This window comes from Lolium rigidum, unplaced genomic scaffold, assembly GCF_022539505.1.
Source record: "Lolium rigidum isolate FL_2022 unplaced genomic scaffold, APGP_CSIRO_Lrig_0.1 contig_32698_1, whole genome shotgun sequence".
NCBI classification, from domain to species: domain Eukaryota; kingdom Viridiplantae; phylum Streptophyta; class Magnoliopsida; order Poales; family Poaceae; genus Lolium; species Lolium rigidum.
Window position 1 is genome coordinate 6,420 of NW_025900207.1, and position 21,867 is coordinate 28,286.

Genomic DNA, 21,867 nt, shown 5'->3' on the forward strand with positions numbered 1-21,867 from the left:
GTCAATCTGTGACCGATCTCATCGCCGGGGACGGTCGGAGTTCGCTGGAACAAATCGGCGACGGTGGCGGCGACAGAACGTCGCCAGAGAGCGTAGGGTTAGGGTTTCAGCGCGAAGAGGAGAGGAAGGAGCGAGTGGGCCGACCGAGCCGAAAGGGTGGCTCGGGTGCGACCTAACCCACTGGGCCGCACTGACATGTGGACCCAGGGGCATTATTGTCATTTCACAAAATCACTTAATTACAGAAACTTTAAAATTACATAAGAAATGTTTAAAAGCTCTAAAAAATAATTAAAAATATGAAAATTGATCAGCATAAAATTCTCTATCTGAATAAAATATCGAAGAGAATTTTTGAAGACAACCAAGAATAAGTCTTAATTTGGTGATTTAAATAATCATTTAAATCACACATAATATTTTCAACAATGAAAATAAGTCCATTAATGCCTTTGGATTTTTTTTAAAAAAAAACACCTTGACAACATTTCAAGGTTGTATTTTACTTTAAATAGAGTATCTCCAAATCATTCTTAGTATTAACCTCTTACATGAAATAATAATGTCATCGGAAGGGGGGAACAAACCCTAAAATTGGAATCATGCATAATTGCTTCTTTAACCATTGCCCTTATCGGACAATGATGCTATTTTTCAGAAACAGAGGGCAAGGGTCGAGTCCACACCATCCAAACTGCAAAACTTTGCAGTGTTCAGGCAAGTTCATCACTTGCTCATGTCATTTGAGTATCTTTATCAAATTACTTGCAAAGTACTATGATTACCACTATTGCATAAAAACCAAAACCACTATTTTCATAACTATGAATATGACTATGTGGTTGGCAATGGAACCATGGATTGTGTTGATATGGTGGAGGTTCCATTGCAAGGGTTTATATCTATCTACGATTAAACAACAAATGTCGCCAGTGATTCTTGTGCCGTAATACCCGTGTTAACCATAAGATCTGGAGTGGGACGGAATAGTCAACCGTATTTCCACCTCTTGTACATCAACGGATGCGCTTACCGTAGCGGTTGTATCTTGCGGAGCAATTGGTGGGTGGGGAGCCCCTTCTAATTCCCCACGGTATAGCTTTTGCTTACCGTAGCGGTTGCTGCTTGCGGAACAATTGGTGTGTGGGGATCCCCTTCTAATTCCCCACGGTAATGTGGTCTATGATGGGTTGCAGCTACCGGCGAAGGAGTTTGGTTCGATCCCAGACTGTCGTCGTGGTCGGGGTCCACCCTGAAATATGGAAATAATGGGACCGGCGAGGACCCAGGGTCGGGGTTTGCAACAAAGGGTGCGTGTGCGAGGTAGCGGAGGAATATAGTTGGCTATGACCTTATACCGGGCCTCACACCGAAGGAAGTGTGGACGGGAAAGCTGCCCGGTTGGCACCAAGGTTAAGATCTCTTATGGGTAAAGCAACACACCTCTGCGAGTGTAAAGAACCGTGACCTGTCACTCCCTGTTCCGGGATATGGAACTGCGAACGCGGCCGGAAAGGAGCTCCATGAAGTTCTAGTAAACCGGTGAAGGCTGACGGACATAGCTCTTTGAAATAAAAGCAACCTCTTGAAGAAATGTTTATCAAAACTTGCATTGGTATTAGGCTTTCTGGTCTAGTATCGTAGCTAGTGCATTAAACACCTCTTTTCTATAATGAACTTGTTGAGTACGCTCGTACTCATACCACTCTTAAATCCCCTGCTTAGATTGTTTGAACCATCTGGAGGAGGACCACGACAACCCTGAAGGAGCCGAGATCATCGGTTATGAAGGACCATACCTCTCTGGAGGTGTTGAAGGTGTAGACTACCTTATAGTCTACGGAACCGGGGAGGCTTCCTGAGGAGATCAGGTCTAGAATCACCGAGAAGTAGTAGTATCCGAGCAGTGCGAACTCTTAGTACTTAGCTGCTTGATGGAATAAATGTATAACCTAGTTAAACTTCTATATTGTAAGTTAAGTTGGGTTCGCCTCGAACCCAGGAGTATTCCTCTTAGGACCCAAGAGGAGCTCCGAGATGATATGTATATTATGTTTGTAATAATAAATGAATGAGTTATGGACCTGCTATGTTCTGTTGTACTACTCTGAGGGATGTAATATTTGCGGAATGGTACTTCATGAATGTTATATCAACGACTAGCATACTACAACATGCAGTGGTATGCAGGGTCACCACACTGTGGCACCTCTGCTTGTCCTGCTACACGAGCATCTCGTGGTATTGTCAAGGCCCGCGAATACAAGGACGACACTATTCGCTGGCTTTTGTCGTGTACTACTGACGAACCGACAAATCTGTCCTCTGCATTGGCTGATTCAAATTGGAAGGGTGCTATGAATGAAGAGTTTGCTGCTCTCATGAAAAACAAGATGTGGAGATTGGTACCACCTCATGCAGGTAACAACGTTATTGATTGTCGTTGGATATATAAAATCAAGCGTAAGTCAGATGGCTCTATTGATAGGTATAAGGCTCGACTGGTAGCCAAAGGATTCAAGGAAAGGTACGATATTGACTATGAGGATACTTTTAGTCATGTTGTTAAGATTGCCACAATTCATCTTGTCTTGGCTATTGCTATTTCTCGAGGATGGAGCTTGCGACAGTTAAATGTTAAGAATGCATTTCTTCATGCCGTTCTGGAAGAGGAGGTGTATATGAGACAACCACCTGGGTATGAAGACGCATCTAAACCACATTACATTTGTAAGCTGGACAAGGCGCTATATGGCTTAAAACAGGCACCTCGGGCATGGTATTCTCGGTTAAGCTCAAAGTTAATGGCTATTGGTTTTGTTGCTTCTAAATCTGATACTTCATTGTTCATCTATTATAAGTACCGTGTTACCATCTACATGCTCATATATGTTGATGATATAATTGTTGCTAGCTCCTCTCAAGCTACAACTCATTCTTTGTTGAAGGACCTTAGTTAAGAGTTTGCATTAAAGGATCTTAGTGATCTGAATTTCTTCTTGGGTATTGAAGTACAGAAGGTTGCTAATGGTATAGTTCCCAGTCAGGCAAAATATGCTCAAAATATATTGACCCGTGTTGGCATGGCACATTGTTAGGTCCTCCTCAGAAAAGATATTTGCTCATCAGCGAGACTTGTTAGGTCCTGAAGATAGCACTAACTACAGGAGCATGGTAGGTGCTCTGCAGTATCTTACTCTTACACGTTCAGATATCTCCTATGCAGTTAACAAAGTGTGCAGTATTTGCATGCTCCCACTACTGTACATTGGACTGCAGCCAAACGTATTTTGAGGTATGTCAAGCATACCATGACAGTTGGACTTACTTTTCTGAAGTCCTCCTCCACACTTGTCAGTGCTTTCTTCGATGCCGATTGGGCTGGTTGTGTAGATGACCGTCGGTCTACAGGGGGATTTGCTGTGTTTTTTAGATCGAACTTAATTTCCTGGAGTGCTAAAAAGCAGGCTACAGTCTCAAGGTCTAGCACTGAAGCAGAGTACAAGTCTGTAGCAAATGCTACTGCTGAAGTGATATGGGTGTAGTCATTACTTGCTGAACTAGGAGTTCGACTGACACATACACCGTGCTTATGGTGTGATAATATGGGAGCAACGTACTTATCAGCAAATCCAGTCTTTCATGCTAGAGCAAAGCATATTGAGATTGATTTCCATTTTGTCAGAGATCGAATTCTGAAGAGACAATTGGAGATTCGGTTTATCTCTTCCAAAGATCAAGTTGCAGATGGATTCACAAAGTCACTTCCTGTTCAAGCTTTTAAAGTCTTCAAACATAATCTTAACTTGTCAAAGTTATGATTAAGGAAAGCTGTTAGAGATAGAATTTGTATATGAGTTAAATAGGGAAGTTCTAGTCTTATACGTTGTAACCAACACCGACATTGTACCTGATATATAAACACGAGAACGTGGATGCTCGAGGTATCCGAGTAGCTAGACCTACCTGATCAAATATCGTTTTTACAGTTTGTACTATCTTAGCTCGTGCCCGTTCTGAAAATAAACTGAAAATAGAATCATCGATCTTCTTTTCGAAGGTAGCATTAAACTGCACATAATGTCTTATGCTGCCTGTAATCCTCTTGGTCTCTCTACCGCCCGCGATTGCTGAAAACTGGATCTCAGTTACCAAAAAATACTATAAAAGTTTATAGCGTGCACACCGAGGACATTGACCTTACCGGATCATTTCGTGCGGCTGCTCCCGGTTATCCCACCTAGAACAGAGGTCGCTTTCCTGTCGGTACCAAACTACGGACGAGTCTATGGTCAAGGACACGTACAGACCATGCATGGTCCGCTGCTAACGGGGAGATGTTGCAGATTCAGAATCGATACCGATCAAGCAAGGAAGAAACACTTACAAACACACAACCTCTACCTACAATCTCGCGTAGATACTCTGGTTTCTAACTGAACTGGGAACCGAGCTTACTGACGGTCAGACAAACATCACAAACCAGAACTATCACATCCGGTGAAAATGTCAGTCTCGCCACCAATTATCGCCGCGCATCGGCCGGACTCACTCGTCAGCAATATCTCGAGAGGATTCATGTCACTTTTACTTAAAATTTCTCGTCGCCAATCACCACCCATCACATGGCCAGGCCAACCTTTCCTTCTCAATAGTTCCTACCCCCAGTATAAATAGCCAACAGTCTAGCTCACAGTCTCGTTCCACAGACGTACACACCACACTCTCCCACTCAGCAACACGGACACGAACACCTCCTGCTGCCGCGACGCAAAACGATGAAGCTGGACGCTGCGCCAAGGCAGAGGAGCCAAGAAGCAGAGCAGAAGCAGGGCATCGCCGCCATTGAGCTATGGAAGAACCACCCTGAAAAGCTCGCCTGCTCCGTGGGCTGCGAGGAGGAGTCGCCGCTGGTGCCGCCGCTCAACTTCGCCATGGTGGACGACGGCATCTTCCGCTCGGGGTTTCCCGGCGCCGCCAACTTCCGGTTCCTAGGATCCCTCAACCTGCGCTCCATCGTGTGAGTTCCCTGCTAAAACTTGCCTGCGACAGACAGGTACTACCAAAAATTTCATCAGTTCTTAACGGTGGCGACGCTTGGTTCATCAGGTACCTGTGCCCGGAGCCGTACCCAGAGGAGAACGCGCGGTTCCTCGGGCGCAGCGGGATCAAGCTCCACCAGTTCGGAATCCAAGGGCGCAAGGTACGTTAATCCAACGAACGACTCTGTGTGGGTTTTCACTGACGCGGATGGCAAAACGATCTTCGCATCGAACTGCCTTCCTTTTTTTCTTTGCCTGGTGGCATACGTGTGGCAGTAAATAATCCATGGATCAAAGCAGCTAGTGGCATGATCACCGGGTTAGTTACAGTGGATGCATAGGCTGCTTTCGGTAGAGATGTCTGCTGAAATAAATCTACAATCTGTCTCTTTCGCCTCAGTTATCAATTTTGCTAACAGTAGTAGTTATATGTATAGGTAGCCCACTATTTTGCATATGCGTATAGGGCATAACGGCGTTTTTTTTTGTTTCTAATTTTCTAGCCTTTCTCTAGAGCCACTACGATTGCTTAGCTCGACTTTTTACCTGCCATGCTACATTCAACATTTGTTATCTGCTGGTGTACCGTAACTAGTAGTAGTATCCAACTGCACCAATGACTCAGCAAGAACATATTCCAGTGTTGGCTCTTGTTCTTGAAGCTTTGACCTGCTAGCTAGTGGAATGCTAAAGGTCGTCCACACTGCAAAGTTGTCGATTAACAATGTATATGATCGAGCTGACTCGCCATTCCCCGCGATCCTGATAACTCGAAAGCTAATGCTCTGTCTGAAGACATATCTGAAACGTGTCCTGTTGATGCAGGAACCCTTCGCCGGCATCCCTGAAGAAACAATCCGAGAGGCGCTCAAAGTCATCCTTGGTATGTACTTCACAAATTAAGATATTTACTGAATGACACAAAAGAATCACACCAGAACACTCGAAATTAACCGATCTCTAACACCTGCCCTTGTTTCGATTGATCCAGACGTAAGAAACCACCCGGTGCTCATTCACTGCAAGAGAGGCAAGGTACATAGGCATTCATCATTCTGCACGCATATTGCATTCCAAATTGTTACGAAATTCGACAGTTTCCTGATAATTATCGTTATCGTCATGTTTCAGCATCGGACCGGATGCTTGGTGGGGTGCCTGAGGAAGCTGCAGAGGTGGCGCCTGTCCTCCGTCTTCGACGAGTACCTGCATTTCGCGGCGGCCAAGGCGAGGAAAACCGACCAGAGGTTCATGGAGCTCTTCGACACGTCGAGCCTGGTGCATCTGTCGGCCTAGCTCACGATGTTAACGAGAGGGAACGGCCGTTTTTGTTTAACTTCTCCCGGTCTTGCTGCCACCATGCGGCTGGAGTCTAGCAACCTGTTTTTGCTCTTGTCTTGTTGGTTGCTAAGATTCAGCAAAGAATAATGTTAGAACCACCATCATCAGAGAGATTGACTCTTAGTCGCGATAACCTTTTGTCCTGTGACTCCATGACTGCGAGAGCTTCGGTTGATTCGTATTTTTATTTTTGCATGGAATTCTCAGGCTTTATTCAACAATAACTCATGCACTATCCGCTTTGAAAGCTAGTAGTGAGGAAAGACGGTACAATGTTCATCCAACAACTGTTCTCCTCCTGGGTGCAAGCAAGCTTTGCACAAAAGTGAGCCGGCACATTGGCAGTTCTTTTAACATGCTGAATAATAAAACTACTAAACGATAAAGTTAGCCCTTCGACTTCTAATAAAATAGAGGCTACTACTGAGCGAGAACTAACGCGCGGGTCCTAGAGATTCACAATCTCCAAACAGTCCACTTCCAAAATCAATCGCGAAAAACCTCGGAGTTGAGCGAAGATGACACCATCCCTAGTGGCGGACCCAGCCCAAAAATTTAATGGGGGCCTTAGTGAGTGAGGGGCCTTATTTCTTAGCTAAGTGGGGGTCCAAGTAGTAAAACAGTAAGGTTCAAAGCTGTAAAAACAAAAATTGACTGGGGGCCTAGGCCCCCACTGGGCCCAACATGGGTCCGCCCTGCATCCCTTAGCGCTAAAGCTTCTGCGATCAAAGGATCGGTGACACAGGCAAACCCTATACACCGACCAGGTCGGCGTGTACCGCGCGCCGCACACCCCGCATGCGGTATGGGCCAGCCCAGTTAGGTGCGGGCTGCTTCCTTTTTTGATTTTTCTTTTCTTTTTTGTTTCTTATTTTCTGTTTCTTTTTTCCTGTTTTCTTTTTTCTGTTTTCTTTTTTCATTTTTCTTTTCGTTTTTTCTGTTTCCTTTTTTTTACTTTTATTTTTCAGATTCGAAAAATAGAAATATTTTAAAAATTAAATTTAAAAAATGTTCAAATATTAAAAACCGTTCAAAATTTGAAAACCGTTCAAATTTAAAAATCGTTCAAACATGAAAATTGTTCAAACATGAAAAATATTCAAATTTAAAAACCGTTCAAATTTAAAAATCGTTCAAACTTGAAAATTGTTCAAACATGAAAAATGTTCAAATTAAAAAACCGTTCAAACGTGAAAAATATTCAAATTTTGAAAAATATAATTTTTTGAACAATATTCAAAATATAAAATCATCCAAATTTAAAACAGTTGAATTAAAAAATGTTTATATGTTGAAAAAAATCTTTGAAAAATAATTTCATAAAAAATGTTAGATTTTGAAAAAGAAAAATATTAATAACAGAAGAAAACAGAAGAAAGAGAAGAAGAAAAAAAGAAAAAAAACTGTACCTAAGCTAATGGGCCGCGGCCCAAACTACCCGACCTGGTCGCTGGGGGTGTGCGGCACCCCGCACGCGCCGACCAGGTCGGCGTGTAGCAGTCCCCGGTGACACATGGGTATGGTTTACTCCATGCTCTGATGAAGCCAGCTGAATTTCTTGCATTTCTCCCCGCTCCTCCCATTAGCGCATCAATAGCGATGCCCGCATCAGTGTTAATTTTAACCCATCCATCTTCAGGTGGCCTCCAGCCGTGCCCAGGCAGAATAGAAGCATGATGGCGTGGAATTTCAAGGAGGGCTAAAGCATCCCTTGTCATCTTCATAGATTGGATCGGATCCATATTTCTTTTATCACGAACCACATTATTCCGAGACGTCCAAATCGCCCACATCACTGTGATAATCTTAGCTCGCTCTGGGTCAGAGAACATGGGATCACACAGGATATCTCGAGCCAGGTTCTAGCCTCATTCCAGAAGTTTTTTGCATGATTGCATTTGAGTAATGCATGCATCCTATCATCGTCTGCCGAAAGGCAAACCTTACATGTAGCAACACGTGCAATGTGCCTGTATTGTAGAGTGCTCTCAACCGGCAGAATACCGCGGATCACACGCCACCAAAATACACGTACCTTAGGCACCACTTGCATCGTCCGAAGACGCATCCACATCTTTTTTTTCATAATTCGATGTTTCCGTCACCGTCCCTTCCGCTAGAGTACTAAGCTCGTTACGCGTCATCAGAGATCTGTACGCCGTTTTTAAAGAGTAAACATCCGCCGTTTCCAGATTCCAGGCCCAGAAATCTTCACCCCTATCGCGCCGCAGTGGAATATTGAGAATAGCGTCCGCCTCCGGTGCAGTGAATTTTTTCCTGACCAAATCAACTTTCCACGCTCTCGTATCTGGATCAATGGGCTGGGAAACATAGTTGAGAGAATCCCCCAATTTGAGCTGAAGGAATCATCAAAATCGTCCCTGGGATCCATCGATCGGTCCAAATTGCAACGAACCACCGCCCGATCCTTTTGATTAAACCCCGAGATAGTGCTTCTTTACAGGCCACGATCGCACACCATGTCGCAGACGCACGACTAGGAAATATTGCCTACATAAAATCCGTATCTGGGATACTTGGATTTCAAAACGCGTGCACATAGAGAATTAGGGTGAGTTATGAACCTCCATTGGTGCTTGCCAAGCAACGCCAAATTAAACAACTCTAGGTCCTTAAACCCCATCCCCCTACACTTGGGCAAAATTAGTGACTCCCATGCGATCCAGTGCACAGTTTTTCGGTCAAGTGAACTGCTCCACCAATACCGAGCCATATACGAGATCAACTGCTTGCATGTCTTCTTAGACAAAAGAAAATAGCACATACTGAAAGTTGGAATAGCCTGAATAATTGCTTTTATGAAATTCTCTCTTCCACCACTCGACACCATCCTCTCAGAACCACTTTGCAATTTGCTTCTGATTCTCTCGCCTAGGTGATCAAAAGTACCACTTGTTATTTGACCAATCGCTGTAAGGAGCTCCAGATATCTCTCACGGAAGTAATGATGGCAATTTTACCCACGGGTACGGGTACCCGCGGGTACCGTACCCATATGGGCAGGGTATGGGTACACTTTTATGCTCATGGGTAGTACCCATACCCTGCCCACTAAGTCATGGGTAGGGTATGGGTATAGCCTTGTACCCACGGGTATGCCCATACCCTGCTCGTTTATAATCAATTTCTTATGTGATACGTCTAATTTTATTGACTTATGAGTTAAAATATGAGAATGTGCTTTTTATATTTTGTTAATTTTTATGTACTCAACTACCTGTTATTGAGTTGAGATAATTCATTTTTTCAATGAAATTTGTTGTCAAGAAATGTAAAATTGCGAGTGACTTGTATACAATTTGACCTACCCACCAGGTACCCAATGGGTACGGGTACCCGTCGGGTATGAGTATGGGTAAAGTTTTATACCCACGGGTACGGGTATGGGTGGAAGTTTGTACCCATTGACTATACGGGCATGGGTATGGTATTGCTCTACCCTACCCATACCCTGCCCATTGCCATCCTTACACGGAAGGCTTCTACATTGATTCCCATCAAAAGTTTCGTATTTGAACAATCTGAGTTTACACACAAACGGTACATGTACATGCATGAGTGACGAATCTCGCAAGAATCTACACCGTATAATCATCTAGAATTCCGTTGGAGAAAAAATAAAGCTCGTTTCAGAATAATAATACTCCCTCCGTTCCTTTCTATAATGCCTATTGTTTTTTCGCTTTTGTTTCAGAATATAAGAATAAAACTATGTTTTCTTGCAAAGAACCCCTTCCATCGATCTGTTCCCGTCCAGAAAATCTGGAAACGGATCTGTCCCGGCCAGAAAATCTGGAAACCAATCTGTTCCCGTCAGAAAATATGGAAACCAGTCTCATTATGGAAAGAATAGGAGGAGAGAGGGAGTACATGACGCGATCGGTTATGGAAACAGGATTATTTTCTGAGGTCTGATTTCAGTTTCCTATTTTATCTCTAAGATCGGTAGGGGATTTTGTGTCAAAAAATAGCTTGCGCTAATTTCCGTGCCAAAATACAATAGGCACTATAGAAAGGAACGGAGGGAGTAATAATTTCAAAGTGCTGGGTTGGGCTGGATGTTTACTAATCTCACATGGCAATTGCGCCAGTTTTTCTTATCCTAAGCCTCGAGATAAATATGGGCCAGATGGAGGATCTTCACCCAGACGACAGAGATAGGTTGTGACTCGGCCCATCCCGGCCCTGTAAGCCCGTAGCAGGTATCGTAGAGACCACGCGCTGACGCTTTTCTTCCCCAAATCCCTACTTTCTCCGGCAGAAAGCTCCCGAGTCCGCCGCCGCCGCCACCCACCCACCCGCTTCTCCCGAGCATTCAACCCTAGCTTCCGGCGATGGCCCCGAAGCGCGCCGCGAAGAAGGCGGCCCCGCCGCCACCTCCGCCTCCTCCGGCTGAATCCTCCGATGAGGAGACCCAGTCGCGCTCGCGCTCCGAGGATTCGGAGGACGAAGAGGCCATCGCCGAGTCCCCTGTCCCTGCCCCCACCCCCGTCCTCAAGACCACGCCTGCGCCGGCGCAGAAGGGCGATGAGTCGGAGTCGTCTGACGAAGAGGAGGAGGAGGAGGAGGATGAGGAGGAGGAGCCCGCCCCCGCGGCTCCCGCGGTCCCCAAGAACCAGCCTCCGCCGCCGCAAAAGAAAGAGGACTCCGACGCTTCCGGCAGCGATGAAGAGGAGGAGGAGGATGAGGAAGAGGAAGAGGAAGAGGAGGAGGAGCCCGCCCCCGCGGCTCCCGCGGTCCCCAAGAACCAGCCTCCACCGCCGCAAAAGAAAGCGGACGCCGACGCTTCCGGCAGCGAGGAGGAGGAGGGTGACGATGAGGAAGAGGAGGAGGAGGAGGAGGAGGAGGAGGAGGAGCCCACCCGCGCGGCCCCTCCCTCCGCTCCGAAGAAGCAGCCCCCGCAGCCGCAGAAACAGGAGGACTCCGACACTTCCGGCGACGAGGATGAGGAGGAGGAGGAGGCACCGCCGCCGCCGAAGCCTGCCCCAAAGAAGGTGGCGGAGGTCCCGAAGCCCCCGGCGGCGGCCGAGACCAAGAAGCCAGGCGCCTTCGAGCGCATGTGGTCCACCAACGACGAGGTCCGCATCCTCGAGGCCCTCGCCGCTCACCGCAAGCAGCACGGCACCCTCCCGCAGCCCGACGCTCTCGTCGACGTCCTCGCCGGGAAGCTGGACAAGCGTGCCTACGGCAGCAAGGAGCTCCAGTCCAAGGTCAAGAGCCTGAGGTTCCGGTACCTCACACTCAGCAAGAGGGGCGAGGTCCCGAGCAAGGAGCACGACCGCCGGGTCCTGGAGCTCTCCAAGCTCGTCTGGACCAGCGACAAGACCTCCCCTGTTGCTGCTGCTGCTGCTGTGGCGAATGTGGCCAACGGTCATGAGCCCAAGGGGTTCGAGGAGATGTGTGAGCTGTACCCGCACCTGGCGGAGGAGGTGAAGGGGCTGGAGGCGGCGCGCCCGGGCATGTGCAAGAGGGAGTTCGGGAAGATGGACGACGACAAGGCGCGTGCCATGGACGAGAAGATCAAGAAGCAGAGGGTGATGCAGATAAAGGTGGAGATGCGCCACGCCGACCTCGTCAAGGAGGTGACCAAGGCTCTGGTCGACCTTGTCGATGCATGAGGAGCACGATGATCGCCTGAAATCGGTGCGTATGAGAGCAATGCTGGAACTGCAAACTGTGGCTGTCTTGGTGGTGTAGGAACGTATTTTGCCTGACATTGGCATATGGTAGATTGGCAAATTTCTTGGTGGTGGAAGGATGTTCTAGAGTCGCAAATTGGGTTGTCTTAGTGGAGTGTATGAATGTTTTGTCGTGATGAGAACATTGCTTGAATTGCAAACTGTGGCATCTTTATGGTGTAAGAATGTTTCTTGTGTGATGAGAATTGCAAATGTTTGCTGGCCTGATGGTGTGCTAATGTTTTTGTGTGATGATAGCATATGCAAGAATTGTGAATTTTCCTGATGGTGTAAGAATGTTCTGAAATTGCAAATTGTGGCATCTTGATGGCGTAACAATGTTTTCTTGGCTGGAATGTTAAATTGTGGCTTGGGATGGTGTAGCAGTGTTGATGATGTAGTAGTGTTTTTGTGTGAGGTTATGAAATGCTCGCTGGATGTGTTTGTTCACTAGAGGTTCTTGTTATTTAGCTGTTGCAGCTTCTTTTAGTGTGTGTTTCTGAATGTGGGTACAGACTGTAGCAATTTGCCTGAAAATGCATTCACGGGTAAAATGTTATAATGACCAGACCGCCTTAGATCTCCGGCGGTACAGTCACGGCTTGTAATGACTTCGTCTGACCTTCTTTACTTCCTGTTATTAACAACAAAACACCATCTGATCATGGTTTCATCGTCCTGGGGTATCTTCAATTGCTAGACTTGCAAATTTCTGGCGTCTTGATGATGTTTCTGTGCGACAACATAATAGAATGTTATAGAATTGCAAACTGTGCCTCATGACAAGAGCATTGCTAGAATGGCAAATTGTGGCATGTTGATGATTGTGTGAGGTTATGAAATGCTCCCTGGATAGGTTTGTTCACTAACGGCTTCTGAAGTTTACTTTTACAACTCCTTTTTTGGCAGCGTAACTATTTGTTTCTCGATGAGGAGAGCGTTGCTGCAGCGTCAGCTTTGTGGCGTGCTGATGGTTGCAGGATTGTTTTTCTTTGAGGTTATGAAATGCTCGGTGGATGTGTTTGTTCACTAGAGTCAGGCTTCTGTTCTTTACTTTGACCGCTTGTTTCAGTGCTTTCTTCAGAATCTGAACTAACACACGGATGAAACATACTGTACATGGCTTGGATCGCCTCGCTCCTCCACGTATGACATCTGATCAGTGTCCATCGCTAAAATCTGGGTTTAGCGACTTGTCTATGCCCTATTGATTTTCTGATGATGGTAGCCCATTGGCAGCACGCTTCGGACCACTCGCTGCCTAACAAGTTTCACCGTCATGGTGGTATCCTGAATCAATGCTGAAAATCGTGGCTGGTTTAGCCTGATCGAGCCCTACGCTCTGCCCGTGTGCCAGCCGGAACCACGCATTTCTGCATATTTCGTGTGGCACTGCACTATATCAATCTCCCTGTCAGAGGAAGACGGAGCCGGCAAACCGTTAGAATGTCAGATTCACGTCGTCTCGATGGTGCGACAATGTCTTTTGTCTGACGATAGTGAAGCTAGAATGGTGTGTTTCATCAGAATTTTGGGTGCAGACTGGAGCATCGAGTGTGAAATAGATACAAAGATAATGTAAATTTTTTTTTAGACTAGAGCGTTGATAGGATGGCGAATTGGAAAACCCGGAACGACCTAGTGTTCAACGGCAACGCTCCCACCGCAAGCTTCACCCTCAGACGCGCCTGTGACGATATTGCGCTTTGGAGATGGCGCATCCCAGGCCGACATCGAGGGTCTCCGGTCCTACCTGGTCACTCGATGTGATTGACATGTGTACCTCTGTCCCTACCCCCGGTTGTACCTCCCCTCAAGTACATATAGACCGCCTGCTTGGCCTCTTTGAGAAATGAAAGTCATTGGATATGACCAGTTGCTGGAATGGCAAGCTGTGTCGCGTTGAGGATCGATGTTGGAGTGTTTTGCGTGGTTACGAAATGCTCGATGCATGTGTCTGGGTTTGTTCACTAGAGGTTTCCTGTTTTAACTCTTCTTCTTTTTTTGCGTGCGTTTCTGAATTTCGAGTGCAGACCAGACCGGAGCGGTACATGCACGGGTAAAATGTTTGGATGAACAAGATCGCGCCAGCCCTCCGGGACGATTGTCCTCGCCGTCGCCGGAGACGATCAGTAGCCATCGCTAGACAGACTTGGCCTACCCCAATTTATTTCCTGAGAACAACTGAACAAACACCATTCTGAATTCCTGACCATACACGCAAAGCCAGCACGATTTGAGGCCACTCGTCGTGGTATCTCAGAATCAATGCTGGAAATCGTGGCCGGTTTAGCCCGATCGGGCGCTACTGACGTGCCAGCCGAAAACCACACACACACGCATTTCCGGTAGTATATCTCCCTGTCAGAAGCAGACGGAGCGGCGCGCGGCGGGCGTGAGTGATTTTGATTCTGGGCCGTCGTGGACCTGCGTGCAGCGGCGAGCCGGCGACACGGGGGGCCGGGGCACCGCTTTGGCCCGCACGCGCGCGCGGCCGGTGGCGGTGGGTCGGCCTTGTCTTCTCCGACGTGGTCTCCTCCCACCCATACACCGCTCCCGCTCCCACCACCCACACAACCCAATTCCTCTCCTTCCCACACACACATCGCACATCCCACCACCACCACCACCACCCGCCTCCGTACGCGAATCACCCCGCCGCCTCCCCGATGGGCGACTCCTCGGTGGCCGCCGGCGCGCTGGTGCCGGCGGGGCCCAAGCCGGACCCGGCGCCGTCCACCGGCGGGGACGCCCCCCAGGTCCAACCCCAGGCGCAGCACCACCCGGCGTCGCCGGCGGAGGACGCGGGGGCGGCGGAGGCGTCGCCCTCCTCGTCGTCGCCGGAGGAGGGGGCGGGCGAGGCCGCGCCCGACAGGGAGCTGCTGTGCCCGATCTGCATGGCGCTCATCAAGGACGCCTTCCTCACCGCCTGCGGCCACAGCTTCTGCTACATGTGCATCGTCACGCACCTCACGCACAAGAGCGACTGCCCATGCTGCAGCAACTACCTCACCAAGGCGCAGCTCTACCCAAACTTCCTGCTAGACAAGGTCCGCACCCTTGCTTCTCCGTTCGCTTCAGTTGCCCGCTGCCTTGATTTAGCTTATCCGTTGCCCGTGGCTGCGTGGTGTGTGCGCCCAAATCAGCAGGGTGTTTCATGTAATCTGGAAACGGTAGGGATTCTACTAAGTAAACGGTGCCATTTGCTTAGAATTACTTGTGATTTGGACTGTGAGGCGAGCAGAGCTGATTTCAGCAGAATGTATGTAATGTGCCCTGAGTCGCGTGTAAGTCGCTAGATTTTAGCCATGTTTGGAACAGTTATCAAGCATATCTAGTGTTTCTTGCTACGCTTAGCGGTACTTCTACAGACAATGGAAAGAAACCCTGGTAAGATACTTCTGTTTATTTTCACTCGTGTCCAATGTTTTAAATAGCCCGCCATATTAAGCTAGGTTTGAGCAGGTTGCTGCCGCCAAGCGGAAAATCATGTACAAATGGCCCCCGTTTAGCTCCGCTTTAGCTGTTTTGGAGGGTTGCCGCTATCTTCCATAGCCTGCCATTTAGAACACTGCTTGCGTCGTTCATTGTAGTTTATCGTAAATGCCAGGTTTTGTTGGTAGCGAGCGTGCATTGCTTTTGTGTTTGTTCTGCCTGTTGGTGCTTGCTACGTGCCCTTGCTATGGCTATGATGCTTGTCTAGTTCTATTAAAATAGGATAGTGTATGGTTTCCTTGGTACACATTCAATATGCCAATGATGATGTTGTTATTCATGCTTGTTGGATACTTGAAACTGGCATTACTGAGAGAAATCACTAATGTTTTTTTTGCACTTGTGCCTACATAGGTCTTGAAGAAAATGTCGGCCCGGCAAGTTGCAAAAACAGCATCTCCCATTGATCAACTTCGACATGTTGTGCAACAGGTAAGTCACTCGACATGTATTGCCTTGCACGTATAGTATTTGCCTGCCCTGGAAATATAGTTGGAAAGTTCAGCCTCTTAAATGCTCATTGCAGTGTGGCTAATGGGTATGCGTTGTTGTGAGCAAACATAATTAGTATTTCACTGTTTGTGCACCCCTAGTTTTATCTTCAGGTTGCATCTTTTTTCTGTTATGAACAGGCTATCTCCCTGCATCCACTAGCAAACGCTCAAATCTAAGTACTGCAATCCCTTACTAAGTATCTGAACAGGCCTTCCTCCTTGCACATTATGCCACTGCCAAATCTATACAACCACCAATTCATATCTAGTCAAGAGAAGTTATCAGATCAATTTTGCCTCGTACACTTATCTACTCCCTTGGGAGACATTTATATTCCTCCCTCCTGGTACGAGAAAATCTCAGATGATAAACCATGCACCACGGAAGATGAACTCCCACTAACATTGTCGAGCTGGCATTGTGATGCAAAAGTAACAAATTTGCAAATACCTACCAATACTCCAATAGGCCTTGCTGGTTCTCTGTTATCACATACCAACAATTCTACCACTTTGTTTTAAGTTTTCAGCACAGGACAGGATCATCATATAGTCATGCTTTTCATAGTCACTATTTCTCTTAGTATTTTAATTTATTTTCTGGCTTGCACTCTCCAACATTCTCTGTTTTCCCTTGAAAACATAACTTCCATAACTCTTAACCCCCTTACCAATGCTCGTTTTATAGATACACACAAAAAGTTACTGAAGAATGATGACATATTACTAGTGTGTTGAGTTTAATTCTTCTTATTTTATAGGGAAACGATATGTCGGTTAAAGAGCTAGACAGCCTCATGACTTTGATTGCTGAGAAGAAGAGGCAAATGGAACAACAAGAGTCAGAGACAAATATGCAAATATTGCTAGTATTCTTGCACTGCCTTAGAAAGCAAAAGCTGGATGAGTTGAATGAGGTTTGTCTCGATTCCTAAATATATAGATATAAGAGTTTATCTTCTGATTCCTCTTACCATATGCTACAAATTTTTATTCATGATCCATTAAAAACAAAAAAAAGTTACTGCTTTTGTTAGTACAGTAGTTCTTTTGCATGAAATTATCATTGTTAATAATGTTGCCTTCTTTTATACAGATTCAAACTGATCTGCAGTACATCAAAGATGATATAAGCAGCGTGGAGAGACATAGATTAGATTTGTATCGAACAAAAGAAAGGTACTCCATGAAGCTGCGCATGCTTTTGGATGAACCTGCTGCATCAAAGATGTGGCCCTCGCCTATGGACAGACCTAGCAGTCCCTTTCTCCCCAATTCCCGGGCACCACTTAATGCATCATCTCCAGGGGGTTTAAATAATAGGAAACATGATTTGAGAGGTCAAGTAAGCCAGCAAGGATATCAAAGAAGAGATGCCCTTGTTTGCCCAGACCCTCCTAATCCCCCTATACAGTCGGGTAACGTAATTGCTCGGAAGAGGCGAGTTCAAGCACAGGTGTGTCTCCTTGAGCAAATTTTTACCTTTCTACATTCTAATTAGTTTGCTTTGTTGCACATCCCAAGTAAGTTATTGCCATACAATGATAAAAAGTAGCCAAGAACATAGACTAGGTAGTAGTTGCATATTCTTTTTGATGCTAGATGAAATCATTGGTGTCCCATGCAATTTGTTATCATCTAATATAATGAGGTAAATTGCAGTTCAACGAGCTTCAAGAATACTATCTGCAAAGACGGCGTACCGGAGGACAGTCACGCAGGCAGGATGACATTGTTGCAATGAATAGAGAAGGTTATCATGAAGGTCTTGAAGATTTCCAGTCTGTGCTAACAACATTCACTCGATACAGGTCTGCTGATTGTTATACTAATATAATGTGCTCACATTAGTGTTTATGCTTTCGTGGTGTCCATTGAGCTTACCCTGTTTTTGGTTCTTCATCATGTATCCTACAGTCGCTTACGTGTAATAGCAGAACTGAGACATGGAGATCTTTTCCACACTGCAAACATTGTATCCAGGTGAGTATTTTGAAAAATATCTACTTCTTATTGGAGTGTATTTTATTTCCCATGCATAGTTTTATTTCCGACAAGTACTGTTGTAGCAAACCGTGCAGCTGGCATAGGGGCAGAGGAGTGAGTGGTTTGAGGCAGATTTACAGTGCCTCTGTTGATCAACTTTAAGAGTGTTCAGTTAGCAAAAAATTCTACCTTTTAATAGCAGTGTATTGCTAACATTACAATATATAACAAGGGACAAATCTAATAAAAATCGATCGCTGACATAATTCTAGTATTTGTTTGGCTTGAGGGTGCATAAATCGCTGCATTTGTTTTCACTGTATGTAGTCCTTATGTTATGGATTACCTTTTGGCATTAAAAATTAAGACGATTTTGATATTTGTTAAATGCAGTATCGAATTTGATCGTGATGATGAGCTATTCGCTACTGCTGGAGTGTCGAAGCGTATTAAAGTCTTCGAATTTTCTACAGTAAGTGAACTCTTTCAGGGGCATCTTTTTGGCATAAGTCCATTACTAGAATTGCTCAAATTTAACTTATGCTACTTCTTAGGTTGTTAACGAGCCATCAGATGTTCACTGTCCAGTTGTTGAAATGGCTACCAGATCTAAACTCAGCTGCCTTAGCTGGAACAAGTACTCAAAAAATATTATAGCAAGCAGTGATTATGAGGGCATAGTTACTGTTTGGGATGTTCAAACCCGCCAGGTAACCTTACTCTGTTCCGTGGATCATTTTGCAAAATTCTGTATAGTTCACTATAATTAATGGTATTTGTGTATTGCTTTTTGACAGAGTGTGATGGAGTACGAAGAGCATGAGAAAAGAGCATGGAGTGTTGATTTTTCGCGTACAGAGCCCTCAATGCTCGTATCTGGGAGTGATGATTGCAAGGTATTTGTGAGCCGAAATGATTCAGTTATATCTTGTTATTCCCAAAGGGAATTAAACTTGAGTGTAACCTTACTGGGTGGGTAATAATGGGATTTTTTTCTTCAGATGGAAATATGTGAATGTTACATATCTGCCTTGCACTTCTATAGTGCTTCTGTAATGTCTAATCGGAGTATACTGCTGTGTATGCCAGGTCAAAGTGTGGTGCACAAAACAGGAAGCAAGTGCCATTAACATTGATATGAAGGCAAATATTTGCTCCGTTAAATATAATCCTGGATCGAGCTACTTTGTCGCCGTATGTTTCTTCCATTTCCTCAACTTATATCATATGAATGATATGATTACTCACCGGATGCTGCAATATTTCAGGTCGGATCTGCTGATCACCATATTCATTATTTCGATTTGCGAAATCCAAGTGCGCCTCTCCATGTTTTTGGTGGGCATAAGAAAGCCGTTTCGTATGTGAAGTTCTTATCTAACAATGAGCTTGCATCTGCATCAACCGATAGCACGTTACGGTTATGGGATGTCAAGGACAATTGCCCAGTATGTCTCGCTGTGATCATCCGTCCCTCTCTTTTATTTTATTCTTGCCTCTCGTGCTGGCACAACATAGGGATAGTTGCGTGCTTGGATGTGCTCCTATCTTCAAAATAACAAAAATGGAGATCTATGGTTCTCTAAATTTCTCCAGATCTCATGGGTCAAAATCAGAGGATTTTCTGCTATATTATCTTTTGCTGTAGAATAAGTTCCTGAAAAAATGATAAATAGTACAAGTGACATGTATTACCAAATGTCAACTTAGCAAATTGACTTTTCATGTGTCATGAAGTCATTTCCTTAGATTTGCAATTAGCTTGCGATATTCATAACTAATTGACCCCATTTAAGTAAACTGATATGCCGAGTGATTGATCATAGTAGTTGTTTTCACCTTTATCTTTTAGCATGTCCAGTGGCCTGGTTCAGCTATTATGGCGTGCTACGCTTGAAAGAAAATGATATTACAAAATAATCTGTTGTTGTTGACCTTATTGCTGAACTGGTAATACTTTGCAGGTAAGGACGTTCAGAGGGCACAAAAATGAGAAGAACTTTGTTGGGCTATCGGTAAATAATGAGTATATTGCATGTGGGAGTGAAACAAATGAGGTTTTTGTTTACCACAAGGTATTTGCAAGCTTCTGACATGCTCGTCTTCCCTGTCGCATGCTTCATATGCTGTGATTTTGCTTAACCAAGCAGATAGAATGATCTTTATCTCTGTCTAACTTGAAACCAATTGCAGGCTATCTCAAAACCTGCTTCCAGCCATAGGTTTGTATCCTCCGACCTGGATGACGCCGAAGAAGATCCTGGGTCTTATTTCATTAGCGCTGTCTGCTGGAAGAGCGATAGCCCTACTATGCTAACTGCCAACAGCCAGGGGACCATTAAAGTTCTCGTGCTTGCTCCTTGATAGTGATCAAGGGCTTCCGTCAGATCCATAGGTAGCTTGTATATCCTATATATCCTGTCGCGCCATTGTGTTGTGCCGTTATATGTCCCGAAGTGGGAGTGGAGGCGTATCGATCTCCAGTGTAGGGCGCGGAATTTTTGGAGATAATCATCTGACATAGGGGTTCGAGGGCTCGGAATGTGTGCATAGTGTTGATTCTGTTATATAGGTGTAAAGCAGCCAGCTTGTCGGTTACATGTGTACCGTGAGAAATAGACCTTAAATAAAAGTTCAGCTTGGTTTTCTAAGTGGCTGTTTATTATTGGGCCAACGCTGGTTGATGTGTGGTGCTGAATTTGTGCAACTTGCATTGGCTAATCGCGCCTCTTCGGGCTTGATCCAGAAGCATGGATCAAAATCACTTAGTTGCAACTTGCAAGATCGTACTGCCGCTGCTGCTTCATGCAGCTTGGTGGTTTTCAGCCATTTCTTTGCAGTGGTTCAAGCGAGTGGCTGCCTGGGACGGTGTTCTCTCTAGATCAACTCAGCGGCTAAAGGATGGTGGCACAAACAGCAGAAGACATTTCACTTGTTAGCTGAAGCCTATCCCTTGCCGTGTTTTCCTTGGAAACCTGGAACTAGTTTGTGTTTTATTGGTTCTATATTTCCTGTCGTCGCTCCTCCGTGGACACCTGAAACCGGAGTGTCCGAGTGGTTCATTGTGATCAGTATGTTGCTGGGTCTATGTGACGCGGGACGCCTGCTGATGTGCGTCCATTGTGTTTGTTTTATACTGTGACAGTGAGATTGCGTTCTTTTTATTTCTGCAGATCTGGCTTAAACCACGTTTTGGTTTAGTCGGCTGGATGAACTGAACCTCCTGTGTCGAGCTGGTTTGTTTTTAACTGTCTCCCAGATCTGAACTCTGAAGCACCCCAATCACCGGCTGGCAGCGGCAGGGGGGAAAGAAAGTCGCAGGCCGCAGTGCATGAGAGTCAGTACGCCGCGTCGCAGTTTTTCACCAAATCAAATGGAAGCCGCCGGGTCGGAGAAGAGAAAGCAGCAAGAAGAGTCAGTGATGGCCTTTCGGACGCCCAACGGCTTATTGGATGTGAGCAGCCGAACCAACGGAGCAGCGCGGTCGTGGATGGACGCTTGAACAAGGTAAACCACCAATGATTTACTCCACTTTGCGAGTCACTTTGAGTAAAATAACTAGCGTATCAGCGTAAGGACGCGTCGTTGTCGCGGTTCGAATCTAGGAGCTGTCCCAGTCCCAAGATGAATATGGCGCGTAAGTGGGGCATCATATGGCATCTCTTAGAGAACGTGACGAAAACAAATGGTGATTATGTATTGTGCTCGTGTAAAAATGTTTGGGGGCTTGTAATGATTTCCATGGTATTTTGAGCAAAAAAGATAAATTTATGACAAACATAGGGTGAATAGTACATAGACTTGGGGGCT

At 45.7% G+C, this 21,867-nt stretch overlaps 3 protein-coding genes across 3 annotated transcripts; all 3 read left to right on the forward strand.

Moving 5' to 3' along the window:
• The first annotated feature begins 4,778 nt into the window (after positions 1–4,778).
• Positions 4,779–6,338, forward strand: LOC124681043 (probable tyrosine-protein phosphatase DSP2). The gene is made up of 5 exons (XM_047216013.1): positions 4,779–5,020; positions 5,110–5,203; positions 5,838–5,925; positions 6,034–6,077; positions 6,174–6,338. The coding sequence occupies exons 1-5, from the start codon at positions 4,779–4,781 to the stop codon at positions 6,336–6,338; spliced, it is 633 nt and encodes a 210-aa protein (XP_047071969.1).
• A 4,350-nt stretch (positions 6,339–10,688) lies between these two features.
• On the forward strand, positions 10,689–12,396 carry LOC124681042 (nucleolar and coiled-body phosphoprotein 1-like). The gene has a single exon (XM_047216012.1). It carries the CDS (start codon positions 10,739–10,741, stop codon positions 12,020–12,022), a length of 1,284 nt encoding a protein of 427 aa, XP_047071968.1. The 5' UTR covers positions 10,689–10,738; the 3' UTR covers positions 12,023–12,396.
• A 2,347-nt stretch (positions 12,397–14,743) lies between these two features.
• On the forward strand, positions 14,744–20,708 carry LOC124681041 (E3 ubiquitin-protein ligase COP1-like). Its single transcript, XM_047216011.1, has 13 exons — positions 14,744–15,132; positions 15,932–16,009; positions 16,833–16,988; positions 17,168–17,527; positions 17,734–17,882; positions 17,989–18,054; positions 18,451–18,529; positions 18,612–18,767; positions 18,855–18,953; positions 19,147–19,251; positions 19,326–19,505; positions 20,022–20,132; positions 20,251–20,708. Exons 1-13 carry the CDS (start codon positions 14,752–14,754, stop codon positions 20,419–20,421), a joined length of 2,091 nt encoding a protein of 696 aa, XP_047071967.1. The 5' UTR covers positions 14,744–14,751; the 3' UTR covers positions 20,422–20,708.
• Positions 20,709–21,867: the final 1,159 nt, after the last annotated feature.

Bases quoted from the DNA above. Each gene is read 5' to 3' on its own strand.
- LOC124681041 (XM_047216011.1), top strand. From the start codon at position 14,752: ATGGGCGACTCCTCGGTGGCCGCCGGCGCGCTGGTGCCGGCGGGGCCC. The intron at 18,530-18,611 runs GTAAGTGAACTC...GCTACTTCTTAG, and splicing joins AAGTCTTCGAATTTTCTACA to GTTGTTAACGAGCCATCAGA. The intron at 20,133-20,250 runs GTATTTGCAAGC...AACCAATTGCAG, and splicing joins AGGTTTTTGTTTACCACAAG to GCTATCTCAAAACCTGCTTC.
- LOC124681043 (XM_047216013.1), top strand. From the start codon at position 4,779: ATGAAGCTGGACGCTGCGCCAAGGCAGAGGAGCCAAGAAGCAGAGCAG. The intron at 5,204-5,837 runs GTACGTTAATCC...CTCTGTCTGAAG, and splicing joins TCGGAATCCAAGGGCGCAAG to ACATATCTGAAACGTGTCCT. The intron at 6,078-6,173 runs GTACATAGGCAT...GTCATGTTTCAG, and splicing joins TTCACTGCAAGAGAGGCAAG to CATCGGACCGGATGCTTGGT.
- LOC124681042 (XM_047216012.1), top strand. From the start codon at position 10,739: ATGGCCCCGAAGCGCGCCGCGAAGAAGGCGGCCCCGCCGCCACCTCCG.